The sequence below is a fragment of the Antennarius striatus genome, chromosome 3 (assembly GCF_040054535.1).
Source record: "Antennarius striatus isolate MH-2024 chromosome 3, ASM4005453v1, whole genome shotgun sequence".
NCBI lineage: Eukaryota > Metazoa > Chordata > Actinopteri > Lophiiformes > Antennariidae > Antennarius > Antennarius striatus.
The window spans coordinates 29636471-29656895 of NC_090778.1; the positions used below are offsets into that span (position 1 = coordinate 29636471).

Sequence of the window (20425 nt, forward strand, 5' to 3'; positions counted from 1 at the left end):
ACTTACTGAACTCAACTGCTTTGAAACAGTGCATGCAAGTACTGTATGTGCAAGGGCCAGTACAAGTAAAAATTATTACACTGAAATCTCTAAATGTTTATGGCAATGTATTCACCAGCAAATCCAAACCCTATTTACTATTCAGGAGAATTTTCTCAGCTTTTTAAAGAGAGACTGTCCTCCAGCTTCAAACTGAAAAGGATCAAATCTGAACAAGCTACGAACTGAAACGAAGAATTAAAGCTGTCAGAAATGTAATATAGTGAACACAGGTAGTCCTCAACTTACAAACATTCGATTATCTGACTGCTGTCCTGCAGTGTCCATAAGTCGTGATCTGCTGTCATAGCAGGGAATGAACTCAAAAACACTTGAGGGTTAGGGTGGGGGGCGAAGCTCCTCAGATCATGGGCAGTCACCATCAGAGTCTCACAGATGAACTGGCCATGTTCCTCCTGAAGCTGCCCATGGCTTCAGGGCGTCGTACCGTCACTCCATCGTTCCAGTTCCTCTAAACGTTGTCTCTGGTCTCTGTTAGCTGAAGACGGCCTGGTTTGGGCCAGAGGTTCCACTTCAATCAGGAACATCATACAAGTCATACATATTATTTACAGGGATTGTCCAGTCTTGATTACCAGGCTGACCCGTGTTAATATGCACGATAACACGCTGTCTGTGGACAACATGCTCCTTCACTCTGCTTTGCATTGATTTTCTACATCTGTGTCCGTTTACACACGGCATGTCAAACTGACTGAAGCATGAAGATAATTTTTTGAAGTGATAAATTAATTTACATGTTTAAAATACCGGATATGCTTGTGGAATGATGTTCATGAGTTTGATGTGAAATCATGATATTTATCGCCCTTCTTATGTCTATGGCTGAATGGTATGGGCGTGTGAACAGCCTGCTTGACTCTTATTGCCTCGGAGGCCCGCCCCGCCCTCTTCCCCTCCCGGGCCCTCCAGGAGGCCCTCTTCGTGGCCCTGGGGCACGGGTCACTGGAGCCCTGGGGTTTGGTGCAGCCAGGGACACGTCCTTCTGCAGATGAACCCCTTTTGTTTTGGTAGCCTTGCTCCCTTTGTCGATGATGACGTCTGAGGAGCCAGATGAAGAACAACATGGGTGGTGAGGACAGTCGGGGTAAATACACCACAGATTCCACTAGTGACTGTTTGTACCAGGTGGGGGCGGCTCGTCCTCCTCGGTGGGAGGTGGTATTAAAGACTTGTTTGGCAGCAGGTCTTCCAAGTCTTTCATCACTTGATTTGTGCTGTCCTTGTTGTTTCTCCGATTCTTCTCCTCGTCTCGAGCCTAAAGAAGAAAGTAGAAAGAAAATTCCTTTATTAATCCCTCATTGGGGGAATTCTTGTCACTTGATATAAGTCACACACAGAGGCTGGAGCACACAATTAAAGGGCAGAGATGGTGAAGGTGAAAGACGGACAGTGGTTTGTCTGACCGACCCCAGCAGACGAGACAACAGGAAGGTTCTTGCACTGACCATTTGCATCTTCTTTTTCAGGTCCATGTTTGCTTGTTGGTATGCCTTTGACACTGCATTCAGGTAGTAGATGGCCAACCTGTTGTGTGACATGAGTTCTACAATCAGACATGATCAATCGATCTGTGTGCGTTAAGGACACCTACACCATGAGGAGAACGGCCGGCAGGATGAGTCCAGGGTTCGTGGCGTAGCCGAAAATGTTCCCTATGAAGGCCGGCAGATCCTGTTCGATTGTCTCCATGACGATGTCGTACATTTTCTCCTGGCCACTGGGGATCAATGCAAGATTCATGTCACCTTGCGAACCTCGTACATTTTATGTTTAAACATTAATGTGCTGGAGAGCTCTGTCTAGGGATTGTAGATGCAAATTAGCTTTAAAATAAATAATAATGTAAACGGTCCATTATGAAGAAAGGGAATTAAAATGCATCCCCTGCTGGATCAAAGCCTTGACGATGTGGTGGAAAGTTTTTAATACAATGAAATAATACAATAATATAATAAAATAATATCTCATAGAACCAAAGATCTGGATTGTTGTGTGTGTCATATTATTCAGCTCTTGTGAAGGTGGCCCCAGGATGTCTCGGGGTCATGAAGACGCTGCATGAAGATAATTCCTGTTAGACCATATTTGGAAATGCTTGCATGACTGTGGGTCTCCTTGAAGAAGTTAGACACTGACAGAAGCAGCTAGCCAGATCATCTCAGACACTGTACCTGAAGTTAGAATGTATGTTTCTGCACAGGGTCATCCAGAGAATGTCTGCAGCAAATCCTCACAGGGGTCACGTGACTGATTATGTTATGTCATCAAATAGTTTTGTGAAACTGTCGACTTGATATTTCTGGTAACGTCTGGAGGTCATGACGTACCAACTGAGAGCCGTAAAGAACTGGTTGAAAGCAGGTGGGCCCAGGTTAATACCTCCCCCTAGTCACACCTTTAGGGTATAAAAACAGATGTGATCCATTTTCTAGTTGGTACTTGAAGTTTTTTTTTCCTGTACCCAGAATATTCTGTAACAACACACTGGAGGACTTCTTCATCGTCCCCAGAGCTCTCATCATGCTTAGATAAGTATTTGTTGAACCCGTCTGTCAATATCATCGATGATGTTATTGGACTCATACTCAACCTATTGATGATATTATTGTACTGCTACTTGTAACCCAGGTGAAGAAACAATCTATTTGGCGTTTCTAGTCGTCTCCTAGCGACCGTCGGGGCGTCACATGACCCCACGCAGCCTATCGGTGCCCATAAAACGGCGTCCCAGGAAGTGAGTCGGGTGATGCGAGAGGGGCCGTGAGGAGACGGACGCCGAATTCATAGTTTTCATTTCACGGTGACAACACTTGAAAGGTTTTTGACGTATTGCCTGAATGTCAACTTGTGAGAGCCAACTGCAGCGCGACTACATTCGTGAAACGGCGGAACCGGTGAGCTGCGCTAAGTTAGCTTTTAGGCTGTATGCATACAATGGGGTTAGCGAGCGTAACTATGCCCGTTTCTCCGAATGTGTGTATTTAAGTATCTTTGGTTATACACTTTAAAAAAGAACAAAGTAAATATTGTACAGTATTGTGATGCAAACTGCATTATTTATTGATTTTGATTAATTGATTGATATATATATACTGTGTATATATATATTTGATGTACACCGAGCTGAAACTGGTCCTGTTCCTTTTTTATTCAGGCCAGGTTTGGATGGCGAGCTAAGAAAAGAAAGAACTTGGAAAACAAAATCCTTGTGAACTGAATTTTGCGGTCTGTCCCACACTCACATTCACACATTCCCTTCCCTCACTTTGCACACTACCCCTCTGGAGATGCTGCTCCAGTCAACACTGGTACAACCCCGTGTTGTGGACAACCTGAACTTTTGTTGTGCGTAATGCGCACATGGACTGAGACCCAATTAAGCGGGCTCATTGGACTTCAGATTTGAATGTATTACTTGAATGTATGCATTTGACGGCATTGATTTTGTTTTGTTTTCCTTGAGGCTAATTTAAGTTAGAAATGTCATTTGTTTTTCCTTTGTGAGAATAGCCATTCTTTGTGTTCTACAATTTTTATTTTTAAATATATGGTACCAAATTCAAACCTCTGTCTCAGTCTCTTCCTCTCTCCACTCCTAGAGCCGAACCACATCTTCTGAGAAAGCCCAATTTGATATTGTTAATTTGTATGCTACATACATATGCTACATACCCAACCTATGCATGATTTGAATTGACAAATAAATATCTTGTATTTTAAACACTGTCTCCTGTCCTTAAGAGAAACGAAACCCCACCACAACGTGTCCTCTCAAAGTACTAAAAAGTAGCATTTGAATGAATCGAACATGGATATTAAGTGACTCCAGACATTTTAACAGATTTCAGTAAGAAGATCATAATTATCAATAATCACGTTAACGTCCCAGTTGGTCACATGGTGCCGTCGCTGCCTGACCTGAATGGACCACAGTCGAACGACGGGGACAGGGTCATGATGGTGTAGACCACCGGCAGCAGGCTCAGGAACAGCACCAGCAGCAGCAGCCCCATGTAGAAGTTGTTGGACCGCGATGCCTTGAAGACCCGCTCATGCGGAACGTTGCAGCACATCACTGCCCAGCACTGGTAGTACATGGAGCTGAGCAGACGCAGAACATTCACCCCCACCAGCCCAGGGGCATAAAACGCTCCCATCCTGAGGAAAATAGCGGCTTTCAGTTCACGTCAGTGACATTTCTGGACGAGTCTAGCTTCTGTTTGTGAATAAAGAGAATATTTATAGAATGTTTGCTTTTCAGGGTCCATCTCCCATCATGATGTCTTGTTTTGATCGATAGATTTGTATCTAGGTTTCTGGCTCTACAGCACACAGTCATTTGAAACACATCAACGTGTCGCTTCCAAAGGTCGAATCCCAGATTGGTTCTGTTCAGAAATCATAAACCTTCAACACATTCTGCAAAACAACCTCTGGTGAAAATAGCAGCTCCCCCAATCTGGATCCTGACATCATCTACAAGTCTGTCTCCGAATCCCTTCTTCACAAACCTGATGTTGGGTTTCATGTCCGTTTTCATTCAGTTTACAATTACCAATCACTCTTCTTGTAATCTATGTTCCAACATATTCACCACTTTCATGATACCCAAAGCCCCAACCTCCTCTTTTTAAATGACTGGAATCATCTTCAGAAGAACCTTCAGCTCAGTTCATTCATCTCCCTCCTTTTTAAAGCTTCAAAAACTCCTTACAAGAACACGGCAGCTGCTTTTAGCCACTTATAACCCGTGTCACTGGGTTAGGGGTTAAAGGTGAGGAGTTAAAGGTTAGGGGTTATGATTAGGGTTAGATGTCATAATTGAACTACCTGGTTATGGGTTAAATAAAAGAATAAGTAAATAATATGCATACAAGAACTTTGTAGACAGCCAGCAGACAAACACCCTTTAGTTAAAGAATGTAAACCTGGAAAAGACAGAACATAAAATGCAGATGTGAAGCCGTTCACCATATCATTCCTTGATTGAAGATGAGTCCCAGCACATTCCCACTGATGTCAAACTCTCCATATGACGGCTGGAACCAGATCAGCAAGAGAAGTCAGCGCCGCCGCATTCATACAACCGGGCGATCGCTTTGCACTCGCTGCTCTTTGTGTTTCGGTAATTAAGTTCACTTGGCAGGGTCCCGTTTCGCTGAACGTCAGGGATCAGCTGTCCTGCAGGTATCAGGTTGACCCGTATCCAAAGCGGACTCTGCTGTACTCACACAGTGTTTAAGTACAGCTGAAGGATGGTAGCTGTACCGTGATAACACTTAATGTGATCAATCTGCTTGAACTGTACAGTTGTGAGACTACAGTCATCTACATAACAGTCAAAATCACCCTGGACTTAAAAGTGCCTTCTAGCACAATATAAATTTAAATATAAAGTATATAACTTGAAATTATTATTTTAAGCAGAGGAACCAGAACCACTACACTGATGTAGGGACACACGGGACAAAGGGACACACGGGACAAAGGGACACACGGGACAAAGGGACACACGGGACAAAGGGACACACGGGACACTCACGAAGCCGGCCTCCAGGTCCCAGCACCAGCAGTAGTTCAGGAAGCGGACGATGACAGCTCGTGCAAAGTCACCAATCAGGATGGTCAAATAGGTCACCTGGATGTCCGACACGATCAGCTTCACAAACTCCTGAAGAAAACAAGAAGCAAATGAAAACCCAAACCAAGCCTTTCCTCTCCTTGATTTAGAAGAAGAAGTATACTTTATACTTTATTTAGAGGATCAAGTAAAGCTGATGCTGACAAAAGTGAAAGAGAACAAATATTATTAACTGTTTCTTTTGTCAGACACTTGTAATTCATTTATTATATTGCTTACTACAACATTATAAAGACCAATAGCTACACCAACAGAGATTACGTGGGAGCTTAACTTGTTACTGAGAAATGTGTACTTGTTCTGTGTATTTTGTAAAACTTTAAACTGGAGTGATTCTAATCTGACACAAAGAAACAACTGAGGAGCTGAACTTCATTGTCTAAGTCACCCTAAATTAGCAGCCTGTTTGTTCATCAGCAGCACCTTCACACCTGTCCTGTTATCACACCTTCACTCCTACAGGGACACCATCGGCTGCAGGAACAGAAGCTCCAGAAGCCCCTCTGACCTGTTTCAGAAACTATCAGTGACCAGTCTGGTCATTTTCCTGCTGGTTTCAGGAAACTTCCTGACAAGAAGAGTGATGAGGATGGAGCTACGAGCGAAGCGAGCGAGAGGAGAATGTGGGTGGATGTAGTGAGGAAGACGTGAGGGCAGTTGGTGTTACAGAGGAGGGTGAAGATTGGTGGCATGGAGAAGGACGACACGCCGTGGCCACGCCTAACGGGACACGCCCACAGGACGAGGGAAGATCACAGCCATAACTGACAGCGTCATTTGTGAACATCTGAAACCGTCTGTACTGACTATTCCCACTGCCGTCTCCCAACAGGGTCCTCTGATGATGTCGGCGGGGTGCACAGCCGGGGGAGGAACATCTGTGGTGTTGAAGAACGAGCTGTAGTTGGCGTAATACTCATTCAAAGTCCATTCAGTGGCGTTCTTGATGAGCTTCTCACTCTCCAACTGCAGAACAGACAGCAGATCAAAGCGTGAACCAGTGCCAACTGGACGGACTACTGGCCCTGTCCTACAAGCTGTTACGGCCATAGTTAAACCCCCCCTTAAAAAGCCAAGTCTGGTTTAAATCTGATTTATCTGCTAGGTTCCACCTTATATAAACAATGGCTTTGGCCTCCAAAATAGAGTCGTTATGAAGCTCAACAGCTCCGTCATTTCAAATATGGTTCCCCTGAGGCAACATCATTGGACAGCAATTTTCATTTTTATGCAGATGACACCACCCTGTAGTCATGATTGAACTCTGAGGAAACGAACCAGGATTGCAGGCATGTCTTAAAGACATCAAAACGTACATGGACAAAATGTCTTTCCTTTTAAATTCTGATTAATCTGAGCTTAACCTTAATGACCAAAAGCACCTCCGGATAAAGTTGTATTAGCAGATAACTGCGTCAGCCCTTAGGAACTGTGAGGAACCCTGAGGAACCTGAATGATCTTTTAGTACACATATAAAGCAGATTTCAAACACCTCCCACTTCCATGTCAGCAATTTGTCTAAAATCAGAAACACTTTAAAGCAGATGCTCAGAAGTTGGTCTGTGCTTTTGTTCCAGACCAGATTACTGAAACACTGTTTCCAGGATGTCCTCATTCTAAGGGAACCAGGAGGACACGTCATACGTCTGTTGTGTTAGCTGCTTGTGCTAATTCCCTGCCACATCTAGAACTAACTTTGAAATCTTCCTCCTGTCCTACAGAGCTCTCGCTGGCCAAGCCCCCACATACATCAGTGACCTCACAGCGCCTTCCGGCGGTGGCTCAGCGGCAGAGCGGCTCGTCCAATGTTTCAAAGATCGGCGGTTCGATTCCCGCTCCCGCCCAAAAAGAACCTCCGGAGGTGTGCTGACGGTGGGAGGTGTCAGCTCACCTCTGGAACACTGCCGAGGTGCCCTTGAGCAAGGCGCCATCCCCCTTATGAGTTGCTCGTTTGGGGCGCACCGATAAAGGAGCTGACCGCCGCTCTACCTCCTCTGCATGCCTACAGGCCCCCCCTGTGTGTGTGTGTTCAGGGCCTGTACACACACACACACACACACACACACACACACACACACACACATATACATGACTTGATTTGAACTAACTAGAGTGTGCTACTAATTTCCCTGCGGGGATTATAATCAGTATATAAAATTTTTTGAAAAAGTAAAAGAAATTCCTGTCCCAGCAGGACTTTCCCACATTAGAGTCGACTGGTTTGCAGATCTTGGAGCTCTCAGCTCCCAGTTAGAGTTCCAGAAACCTTCTCCCTTTTCGTTCAGGTTAACTTGAGCCTCTGATGGGGCTTAAGCCTGTGTGAGTGATCAGTTCACCACGGCTGTAGGTTTGTGGAGGTGGGAGGAAGCTGGAGAACCCGGAGAGAACCCGCGGGGGAACCCACCATCTCCACACAGAGCGGAATCAAACCAGAAAACTTCTACCCACTGCGCCACCGCCCCGCCCTCATGATCCGTTTCTATCCATTTATTTTCAACATTAGTCCATGTCCGCTAAATCTGTGTTTTTGCCCCGCCCCTCGTCCCACTGGGGGGGTGGGGCTACCAGTTTGTCTGATGTCAATGCTGTCCATCCTGGGACTCATTCTCTTTCTGAGGTTTCCTCTTTTTCCCTCTTGTGTTTTTGGAGTTTGGACAATACAAAGAAAAAATGATCGATATTGATTGACTGATTGATTGACAAGTTCTGAGAAAAGATCCCTTTGGTACTATTACTTAAATCACACAGTCAACGCTGGTTTCAAAAATGAGCAAATGGAGGGCAGCCCCAACCTGAGGTATGTTTGTTTTGATTTAAATCATTAAGAATCAATAAAAATTAATTTTATAATGTATCCGGATACATTATAGTTAGATACAAAATAACGGTAGGCTAGCTACCACAGATTGCTCCTACCTTGGCATTGACCTCATCAAACAGGGCAAAAAGGAAGGTGTAAAGATTCCCCAAGAAAAGAGCAAATATTCGCCCCAGCTGCCACTTGAGGGCAATACGGGGGTGATAATCCTCCAGTTCTGCAATGGTCTCGAACAGAGGAGGACACACCAGCCCCAGCAGTGACATCACAAACTCAACCTTCAAAACCAGACAGCAGAAGAGGGGTTAATGAGATAGTCTCTGCTCCTCACTTCCTTCTGGAACCATAATTTGAACATATTTGCTTCAGGGCAGAAGGTAGAGAACAAAAATGTCTAACTTGCCTCATTTTTTTCAAACCATGACAGATTTTCATTATCCGTCTTTGCAAACTCCTGAGAACGTTTCACCACGAAGTAGATGAGGTATCCACTGCCTCCAAGACAGGATGTGATCAGAAAGTTTGCCAGAACCCTGAGGAAGCGCCGGAGATGGATGTTTTCATCTTTCTGGTTCTCCTGTTCATCCACGATGGATTCCTTCAGTGGTGCAAAATACTCTGCTGAGTCAACGCAGCGAAAACCCGACACACCAATAGCTGCTGACCTTCACGCTGTGTTTGACTGAATCTAGACGGAAACCCTCTGACCAAAGACAGCTCATCCCTCCAACATGGAGGCAACACAAACACCTGCTCACCTTGAAGCTGGTGGTGATGGAGGCGTACTTATTGTCTGCCGTCTCAGGATTTCCTATCAGATAGTCCCAGCTGGTGAACATCTTCCAGCTGAAGGTGAACTCTCCCTCCTCCGCCCCGTCTCCTCCTTCATTTGCATTACGAGCCATCCTGAGAAGAGCACGAGAAAAACTCAACTCCTGATGGATGGACGTTCGTTTCCCTGCTAACAGTAATGCAGCTTGTCTCACGTTCTGATGACGACCATCAGGCTGTATCCAAAGATCCCGACGCCCACCAGCAGGTACGACAGGGGCAGTCGGAACTGCAGGACCCCGATGGTGCGTTCGTTGTTGTAGAACCCATAAAATAAAAAGGAATACTTGCAGTATCCCTGCAAATACAAATACACATCAAAAATGACACAGCTAAGTGCTGACATTAGAATGCTAACAGGCTAAACTGAAACAGCTGACAATAAATAGGTATAATGGCCATTCATCAGCACAGTGTAGCATGCTAGTATTCTAGCAGACACTAACCAATACATTTTGACATTCATGCCCAAAAATGTAACTCAACCTTTATGCGGAATGTCAGGTGGAATCAGGTTGAACCCCCAAAAACCTCAGTCACAGCAACGCCAAAGACACCAAACTCATTTCAAATGATTCTTTTCACCCATTGCAAGTTTAAAGGTAGCTACAAACACACCTGAATGAGAGCAGACCCCGCGCGGGGCGCGCGTAAAGGCGCGGACAGCGCGCGTAAAGGCGCGGACAGCGTGCGTAAAGGCGCGGACAGCGTGCGTAACGGTGCACTGCCCGGCCCGCCTGGACGCGCGGCCCGCCCGCCTCATGGCCAGGCCTCCAGCCCGGGGGCAGGGCCGACCCGACCCGCCGCCCGCCTGCCGGTGACGACCCGCCACGGTCTCTCCACGCTGTCCGGACGCGGCGGCGCTCCGTGGCCGGCCCCTCGTCCCCGGGCGAGACGCGCCTCTCGATTACGACCTCAGATCAGACGAGACGACCCGCTGAATTTAAGCAGAATGAGTCAGCGCTAACCTGCTACCTGTTCTACCTGGATTGGTTCTCAAGGCTTCGCTGCGTGATGGGAAATGAGCCAGTTTTTTTTCACTTGCTTTAATATTTTAGAACCGATACCATTTTCTTTGAGTGTTTATTTTATAAAGCCATGGTCTTTTGGCTCTGGCCTCTGGTTGGATAGCTCAGGCTATGTCTATTCAAAGGTACTGACTTCTTTAAAAAGTTACTGGAATGCCAAAATATTACTAAATTTTGGATCTGCCTTGTACTATTACATTTCCTCTTGTCTGTCTCTCCCTCATCATCTGGTGTTCACTGGACTCCTGTTGAACCTCAAAGACAAACTTCCACGATATCTTCCATCCTATCACATACCTGCAGTTTGCTAAATCAACCAACTAGAATTTTTATAGTTATTTGTCTCTATTTTTCATAGTTATTAATTGTGATGTATAATTTAACTTGTAATTCAATGAACTGATAGAGATCCTCACTCCAAAGTCAAAGAGCACAGAGTAGTCCATGGCCGTGGCCTGCTCCTCTCTCGGCACCGTCTTCCTCGGAATGGAGCCGTAGGGAAGACCCATGAGAATCTGAAGACAGAGGAGAAGCTCAACGCCAGCAGTCCGACAGCAGGCAGCATCTGGAGACTGGCTGTACCTCAGGCAGCATCACCAGGCCAAACATGAACCCAAACAGCACCAGATTCAGACCGTACATCCACCTCAGGAAAATAAAGTACGACGCCACAGATGAACCAAAATGACCTAGAATTAGAGACATTAGGATTAGAAATAGAAGATTGGGATCAGCAATTACCAAGTTATGTCGTTACCGACTTTCTACTTCCTTAATCTTCCTCTCCCAGGGTATGCAGGCAGTTTTGAAGTTCTCAAAGTCACGCTTAAACTTGATAAGTTTCTGAAATTTAAAAAATTTTATATGAAACGGACCTCAGCGCAAAGCACACCAGTATCTGTAGGTTAGATACCAGAGTGAAGATTACAGATTAACTAGGGTGTTCACATCATTCCAAGTTCTTCCAGAGATTTGGGTTATCATGTCCAAGATGTGTGGAGTCTTTTCTTAAACTTATTTTACATCGGACATTTTCTGATTTAATCATCTTTCAGAAATGTTTTTGTGGGCGAAGAAAATGCAACCAATCTCACATGAACAATGGGCCAACATGTAACTACATTTTCAATTTTTGGATGAAATGATGCTAAATTGGCAGATTACCTTGGACATCATGACTTTGAATGCATACAGCCTCCGGCCTTTTCCTTTCCCAAGAGCTCCTTCAAATTTTTCTACAAACTCCTGAGACTCTCTGGGAGATTCAGCAGAGAAAACATCAAAATGGTTACACAAGAGGAAAGAATGTATTATTCATTGGAAGCAGGATATAGAAAGGACACGTATGGGATGGTTTACTGATTGATGACATCTCGGCTCTTCCAGAGAGGAAGATCAGTTGGCCCCAAAAGCATTAGCATTAACCAGCACCAGGCTCATGAAAAAGTCAAGGGCTATCAGGTTCCTGTCCCCCCCCCACACACACACACACAAACACCCTAATCCTTAACCCTAACTTTAACCCCCTAATCCTAAACCTAATCCCTAATGCCTATTCCTAAACCCTAACACAGCCACATTTGATAAGGAAGGCGGTGATGTTTTCAATCTATTCAAATGGGTTTATGTGAAATTAAATGTATTGATTTAAGTCTTATGAATAGAGTGATCCCTGGCCAATCAGAGCACAGTTGGCAATCCTTGACCCTCACTGTCCCAAAGCAGTGAGGATCAAGGATGTGATCAACATCACATGTTCGAGACATCAGTGATGGTAGGAAAGTGTGAGAAAGACAGAGAAGAAAAACCAAACATCAAAAGAAGCAGTGTGGATCCAATGACAGCAGGTGGGCGGAGTCTGGCCTCCGTTTGCGTTTTACTTCAGCAGGACGAGTCTCTTCTTCATGCGCCAGGGCTGGTTCCTTAGGGTGGCGATCAGTTTCTTCTTCTCCTCCACCTGTTCCTTCAGGGCTTCCATCTCTCCCTCCGAGAGCGATTCTTCGTCGGGATCAGAGGAAGAAGAAGAGCTGATGGAGGGAGAGACGTGTCACATCAACAAGGAGGATCCAAACCTCAGGTACACAAAAAAAGAACTCAGCAACGGTTGACGACGGTAACAACAGGCTTCTCCTGGAAAACAACTGGCATCCACTCGTTTCTGAAGACTTCAGAGGGCGAAAGACTTCAAAGTTGTTCTCTGGTCACATCATTGAATTTGGCAGAAGATCTATGATACGATAACGTTATTAAGTCAGACTGATACCTGGAATCTGGATTCAAGTTGTATGTGTTTCTGCATTTGTCCTGGGACTACAGATGACAAGTATCTCTAAACTATCTCTGGTCTATCTAACACATTTGTTGCGCAAGGTCCCTGTTAAATAAATAATAAATAAAAGTTCACTTTAAGTTAAAGGAACTCTTTGCTACTCTCAGCCCAAACCAATCACAGGATGAGAACTGAACGATGCTTCATTTCTATCTGTCAAGCACATCACATGTCATCCTGTCGGTGGACATTGGTTCAGCTTATTGTCGCCATGGAGCTCGTCTGTGACCTGGACTGGGCTGTGAACCCAGTTATGGTGGATTCCACAGCGTCAATGCAGCGGCTGTGTTTTCTCAGCTCATGGACAGGAAGGAACTAAAGGGATTCAAGCATTCTGGGTTCGATGCCACATGAAGCATAACATGGATTTAAGTCCTAGCACTACTGTAAAGGAACGCCTTCTTCCTAGATACTTGATCACATGACCAGATAGTCATGTGACAGTCATGCAGACTCTGACATATCACCACTACCAATTACAGATGTTGTATATTACCAGTTCCGTGGAAAAGAAAACGTGTTCTGTACAATGAAGTTTGGGTGGTTGATGGAGTCAAACACGCTGCTTGAGGTGAAGATGTTTCTTCAATGTTTGCATTTTAGTGCTTCTGTAAGTTCCAGGTTGTGATTTGTTGTTGTCATGGAGTTGGGCGTGGTTAGGGGTTAGGTTCAGGTGGGTTAGGGGTAGGTGGGTTAGGGTTGGGGGTTAGGAGTTAGGTGGGTTAGGGGTTAGGGTTAACTGGTTTATGGGTTAGGGGTTAGGGTCATTTGGGTTAGGGTTAGCTGGTTTAGGGCTTAGGGGTAAGTTGGTTTAGGGGTTAGGGTTACTTGCGTCAGGGTTAGGGGTTAGGGTTACTTGGTTTAGAGTTAGGGTTAGGTGTTAGGGGGTAGGGTTAGTTAGGGGATAGGGTTAGTTAGGGGTTATGGTTAGGGTTAGGTTAGGGTTAGTAATGGGTTATGATTACGGTTAGTTAGGGGTTACAGTTAGGGTTAGGGATTAGAGTTAGGTGAGGGGTTAGGGTTAGTTAGGGGTTATGGTTAGGGATTAGGTTAGGGGTTAGGGTTAGTTAGGGGTTATGGTTAGGGATTAGGTGAGGGGTTAGGGTTAGTTGGGGATTATGGTTACGGTTAGTTAGGGGTTATGGTTAGGGCTAGGGGTTAGGATGAGTTGGGGGTGGGTTAGGGTTAGGGTTAGGGTTATGGTTAGGGCTAGGGGTTAGGATGAGCTGGGGGTGGTTGGCATGCAGGCGGTGTTGTAACAAGATAAGTTGTTTCTAGGATCATCTAATAGGATGATCGGGAATAAAATCAAGCCGTTCTATGGATGTTTCACATGTTTAATGGTCACGTGTGAGACAAACTAAATGTAGTCTGATGCCCCATCGGGCCCATCTTCAGTCTGTTGGGGGTCTACGTGAGGATGAAAGGTCAGTGCCCACACAGGAGGTCAGAGAATACTACACCTGCTCGACTTTCCACTCTTCTTTTTCTTGTCTTTTTCACCACCTTTATCTTTTATTCCCTCTTTCCCTTTAACACGTCCATTCTTCTCTCTGTTCCGCACGTCTTTATTCCCTTTCCCTGGTTTCTTTCTTGTCTGCTTATCTTCTTCGCTCTCCTCATCACTCTCCTCCTTCCGTGCCTTCCTCCTGGAGGTTTTGCTTTTCACTCTCCTTCTGTCTTCCTCATTGTCTTCGTCACTGTCCTGAGGTTTGGACCTTTTCTTGGGTCCTCTTTTCCTCGGTGTCTCGTCCTCTTCATCCTCCTCCTCATCACTGACCCTTCTGGCTTTTCGTTGTGGTTTGGCTCGTCTGTTTTTAGCTCTCCTCCGGGCTTCATCTGAGGCAAATGAGTAATTTAGATCAGCTGCAGAAGCTTTAATCATTCATCAAATAATGATGTTACTCACACTAAAGTATGTTGGGATAACACAGAAAACAGAATATTGGAATATTAGAGGATCCACATGGATTCCCCACAAGTGGGAACTTATTCTAATTTGTACTTCATATTAGAGCAAAATGGCTCGACTGACAAAAACCAAGTTTAATGACTCACCCTCACTTCCACTTTCCAGAGCAGCATCAACCTCCATCCCAACTGCAAAATCAACAAAACATGCTATTGTATAATGGACAAGTCTCTTTCAGATATTTACCGCTAAAGAATCATCCAAACCCAGTTTACACAATTAAAGGTAGAAGAAACAGGAGAGCTTACCATCTTCAACCGTGATCGCAGCGTCGTTCTTCCTCTTTGGAGGCATTTTGGTCTCAGAAGTATATCAGTCCTCTTCTCACACCTGACTCCTCTCAATGAACGACTCCCTGCAAAGTGGGCAGGTCCTGTGAAAGAGTCAGGATACACCCTCCCTGTGTCTACACACACACACACACACACACACACACACACACACACACACACACACACACACACACACACACGCACACACACCTGCTCCTGTGTTGAAGCTCCTTGGCAACAGAGACATGCAGTGGGGGGTAGAGGGGCGGGCAGCTCCTTCATGGTGCGCCCTAATGAGCAGCTTGTAAGGGGACGGCAGCTTGCTCAAGGGCGCCTCGATAGACACCCAGAGCTCACACTCTGGGTGTCTGGGCAGGAGCTAGAACCGAACCACCAGTCTTGGGAACATTGGACGACCCGCTCTACCACTGAGTCACTGCCTCCCCAATGTAAGATTAAATATTAAATCCATTTTATTTATCCCTCAGGGGGAAATTATCTTTACACTCCACTTTGTACATGCATATATATATAAATAAATAATTGTCCCTCTCACCCTTTCAGGGTGGTATCTGTGTCATCCTCAAGCTCGGGTCCTCTACCAGAGGCCTGGGAGTCTGAGGGTTCTGTCAGTATCTTAGCTGTTCCTAGGACTGCGCTCTTCTGGACTGAGGCTTCAGATGTTGTTCCAGGAATCTGCTGGAGCCACTCTTTGGGGGTCACTGCCCCAAGTGCTCCTACTACCACGGGGACCACGTTAACCTTGACCTTCTACATCTGTTCCAGCTGTTCTTTCAACCCATGATACTTCTCAATCTTTTCATGTTCCTTCTTCTTGATGTTGGCGTCAGCTGGAATCTCCACATCTATCACCACTGCTCTCTTCTGCTCTTTGTCCATCACCACTATGTCCGGTTTGTTAGCCAGTAGCTGTTTGTCGGTCTGGAAGCTGAAGTCCCACAGGATCTTAGCCTTGTCATTCTCAACCACCTTCAGTGGTATGTCCCATTGGGATTTGGGTACTTCTAGTCCATTAATGTGGTCCCCGTGGTAGTAGGAGCACTTGGGGCAGTGACCCCCAAACTGGAAGAGTGGCTCCAGCAGATTCCTGGAACAACATCTGAAGCCTCAGTCCAGAAGAGTGCAGTCCTAGGAACAGCTAAGATACTGACAGAACCCTCAGACTCCCAGGCCTCTGGTAGAGGACCCGAGCTTGAGGATGACACAGATACCACCCCACAAGGGTGAGAGGGACATATATATATATAACCCTAACTGCCGCCCCAATGTATGCTATGATTATCACGTAGTCATGTGACCACATGAGGAAACCAGAAAGTGTTGTTGGATTTTTGCCACCATGCAGTGGTGGCCCAGTAAGGAGATAGTGTAATAAACATTAAGGCCCATTAAAGTTACATGAATGCTGAAATAATTTGGAGTGAAAATGAAATCAGTCAACGGACTTCCTGTCCACCCTCACGTGTTCCGTTCTGCCTCAACACGACTGCCCCCAACATTAACCCAAACCTTAACCCTAACCCCTAACCTGTAACCCTTGGCCTCAGTAATGTTTAAAACGCTGCCCTGCAGTCAGCCCTACCACCAGGTGGAAATATTGGTTTTAGATTCAATATCACTGGAAAAACATTGAACAATTCAAATGATAAATAACGAACATGCAGCTTTGGGACTTTTTAACATACTAACGTTAAAGGTTTGCACCATTACATTGGTGTGTGACCATTAAGCCCTTTCACAAGCACCTAGTTAAAGGCTTTAGAGGCTCACATTTTTGTAGAGGGTACCCCATAGCAGGTCGTTTGTCAGTGCTTGGAAAAAGTAATTGTTCATTGTAATCATTCTGTTCACGTTGCTTGAACAAATGCTATGGAGAAAGTAGTGTAATATTAGTGAAGCTGAACCAATACTGTGTGTTTATGGTCAAACGTTGAATAGTGCATGAGGAAACAGGAGAGCAGGAACACTACTGGGGCTGAGACCAGCTCTGGTTTGAAGGCTGAAAGATAATCTAAAGCCTACAGGTTGGGGGTTCCACCACTTCCTTGTGATTATCCTTCATTCCTGCAGCCACTCCATACACGCCTTACCCATGGTCCATCCTTCTCAGTGCACTGTTCATAGACCTGGAAAGGCTAACATAGTTATTCTGATGATCAAGAATCAAAAATCCAACTTCTAATAAATTTACACCTGTACCACCGTCAGCGCGAGCACGTCGTCCCCCTCCCTTCATTAGGATGAGTGAATAAACGATATGTGTTCATGTGCTTCCTGTCAGGGCTCAGTTTCCTGTCCCAGCATGGAGGGAACCTGGTACCGAGCCAGAACATGCCCCCAGCAGGTCATCAGGTGGTTTGTATTACCTGATAAATAAACTCCTTATATGTCTTCTCAGTTTACATTAAATGATGTGATTGACAGGATGAAAAAAATGTTCCCACTGTATTCTGTAGTTCTCACATGGCTACAGAATGAATTCTGAATGTTTACTTTCCATGAGTTGATCAGGAGCATCAATGGAAGTGGAACACATGAACACACCACAGGAAACACACATGAACACACCACAGGAAACACACATGAACACACCACAGGAAACACATGAACACACTAAAGGAAACACATGAACACACTAAAGGAAACACACATGAACACACCACAGGAAACACACATGAACACACCACAGGAAACACACATGAACACACCACAGGAAACACACATGAACACACCACAGGAAACACACATGAACACACCACAGGAAACACACATGAACACACCACAGGAAACACATGAACACACTAAAGGAAACACATGAACACACCACAGGAAACACACATGAACACACTAAAGGAAACACATGAACACACAACAGGAAACACGTGAACACACTAAAGGAAACACATGAACACACCACAGGAAACACATGAACACACCACAGGAAACACATGAACACAGTACAGGAAACACATGAACACACTAAAGGAAACACATGAACACACCACAGGAAACACATGAACACAGTACAGGAAACACATGAACACACTAAAGGAAACACATGAACACACCACAGGAAACACATGAACACAGTACAGGAAACACATGAACACACTAAAGGAAACACATGAACACACCACAGGAAACACATGAACACACCACAGGAAACACATGAACACACCACAGGAAACACATGAACACACTAAAGGAAACACATGAACACACCACAGGAAACACATGAACACACTAAAGGAAACACATGAACACACTAAAGGAAACACATGAACACACCACAGGAAACACATGAACACACCACAGGAAACACATGAACACACCACAGGAAACACATGAACACACTAAAGGAAACACATGAACACACCACAGGAAACACATGAACACACTAAAGGAAACACATGAACACACCACAGGAAACACATGAACACACTAAAGGAAACACATGAACACACCACAGGAAACACATGAACACACTACAGGAAACACATGAACACAGTACAGGAAACACATGAACACACCACAGGAAACACATGAACACACCACAGGAAACACATGAACAAACCACAGGAAACACACATGAACACACTAAAGGAAACACATGAACACACCACAGGAAACACATGAACACACCACAGGAAACACATGAACACACTACAGGAAACACATGAACACACTAAAGGAAACACATGAACACACCACAGGAAACACATGAACACACCACAGGAAACACATGAACACACTACAGGAAACACATGAACACACCACAGGAAACACATGAACACACTAAAGGAAACACATGAACACACTAAAGGAAACACATGAACACACCACAGGAAACACATGAACACACTACAGGAAACACATGAACACACCACAGGAAACACACATGAACACACTAAAGGAAACACATGAACACACCACAGGAAACCCATGAACACACCACAGGAAACACATGAACACACTAAAGGAAACACATGAACACACTAAAGGAAACCCATGAACACACCACAGGAAACACATGAACACACCACAGGAAACCCATGAACACACCACAGGAAACACATGAACACACTAAAGGAAACTAATGAACACACCACAGGAAACACATGAACACACTACAGGAAACACATGAACACAGTACAGGAAACACATGAACACACCACAGGAAACACATGAACACACTAAAGGAAACACATGAACAAACCACAGGAAACACATGAACACACCACAGGAAACACATGAACACACTACAGGAAACACATGAACACACCACAGGAAACACATGAACACACCACAGGAAACACATGAACACACTAAAGGAAACACATGAACACACTAAAGGAAACCCATGAACACACCACAGGAAACACATGAACACACCACAGGAAACATATGAACACACTAAAGGAAACACATGAACACACTACAGGAAACACATGAACACAGTACAGGAAACACATGAACACACCACAGGAAACACATGAACACACCACAGGAAACACATGAACACACCACAGGAAACACATGAACACACCACAGGAAACACACATGAACACACTAAAGGAAACACATGAACACACCACAGGAAACACATGAACACACCACAGGAAACACATGAACACACTAAAGGAAACACATGAACACACTAAAGGAAACCCATGAACACACCACAGGAAACACATGAACACACCACAGGAAACATATGAACACACTAAAGGAAACACATGAACACACCACAGGAAACACATGAACACACCACAGGAAACACATGAACACACTAAAGGAAACACATGAACACACTAAAGGAAACCCATGAACACACCACAGGAAACATATGAACACACTAAAGGAAACCCATGAACACACCACAGGAAACACATGAACACACTACAGGAAACACATGAACACACTACAGGAAACACATGAACACACCACAGGAAACACACATGAACACACTAAAGGAAACCCATGAACACACCACAGGAAACATATGAACACACTAAAGGAAACCCATGAACACACCACAGGAAACACATGAACACACTAAAGGAAACACATGAACACACTACAGGAAACAAAAAGAGCACTTATCAGACGTGACGTTTCTGAATATTACCTGCCAAACATTGTAATGTTAGCTGTTTGAACAAAATACCCAAAGACCCTTCTGTCAATAACAAAAATCATTTCCAGGCCCGTGGCTTCGTTCTCTCACACAGTCTCTACAGGAAATGTGCTCACTGGGTTTTGTGTGGTCCACAGAGACGTGGTGGAACCAGGAGAACCTTGAGGCAACCAAAAACAGTTTGACAGTATGAAAGATTATGCAGATTTAAGAAGGTATTCTGATTCTGACACGGAGACCTTCAGATCCAGATGTACAGCCAGCTGTCTAGTGCAGTGGTCCAGAATCTCTAGGCTACAGACTGGTACTGAC

General features: G+C 44.9%; 1 protein-coding gene across 1 annotated transcript; it reads right to left on the minus strand.

Moving 5' to 3' along the window:
* Positions 1 to 922: 922 nt before the first annotated feature.
* tmc2b (transmembrane channel-like 2b) lies at positions 923 to 14977 on the minus strand. The gene is made up of 20 exons (XM_068310843.1): positions 14932 to 14977; positions 14770 to 14811; positions 14175 to 14550; positions 12263 to 12409; positions 11547 to 11637; positions 11144 to 11225; positions 10965 to 11071; positions 10799 to 10897; positions 9510 to 9652; positions 9282 to 9429; positions 8927 to 9121; positions 8622 to 8801; positions 6512 to 6670; positions 5606 to 5734; positions 5035 to 5102; positions 3982 to 4221; positions 1655 to 1780; positions 1509 to 1587; positions 1186 to 1318; positions 923 to 1101 (listed from the first exon to the last, which is right to left on the minus strand). The coding sequence occupies exons 1-20, from the start codon at positions 14975 to 14977 to the stop codon at positions 923 to 925; spliced, it is 2769 nt and encodes a 922-aa protein (XP_068166944.1).
* Positions 14978 to 20425: the final 5448 nt, after the last annotated feature.

Excerpts from the sequence above, each read along its gene's own strand:
- tmc2b (XM_068310843.1), bottom strand. The coding sequence starts at position 14,977 with ATGCCTCCAAAGAGGAAGAACGACGCTGCGATCACGGTTGAAGATG. Across the intron at positions 11,072-11,143 it reads GAAGATTAAGGAAGTAGAAA|GTCATTTTGGTTCATCTGTG; the intron begins GTCGGTAACGAC and ends CTCTAATTCTAG. Across the intron at positions 4,222-5,034 it reads TTCAATCAAGGAATGATATG|GATGGGAGCGTTTTATGCCC; the intron begins GTGAACGGCTTC and ends TATTTTCCTCAG.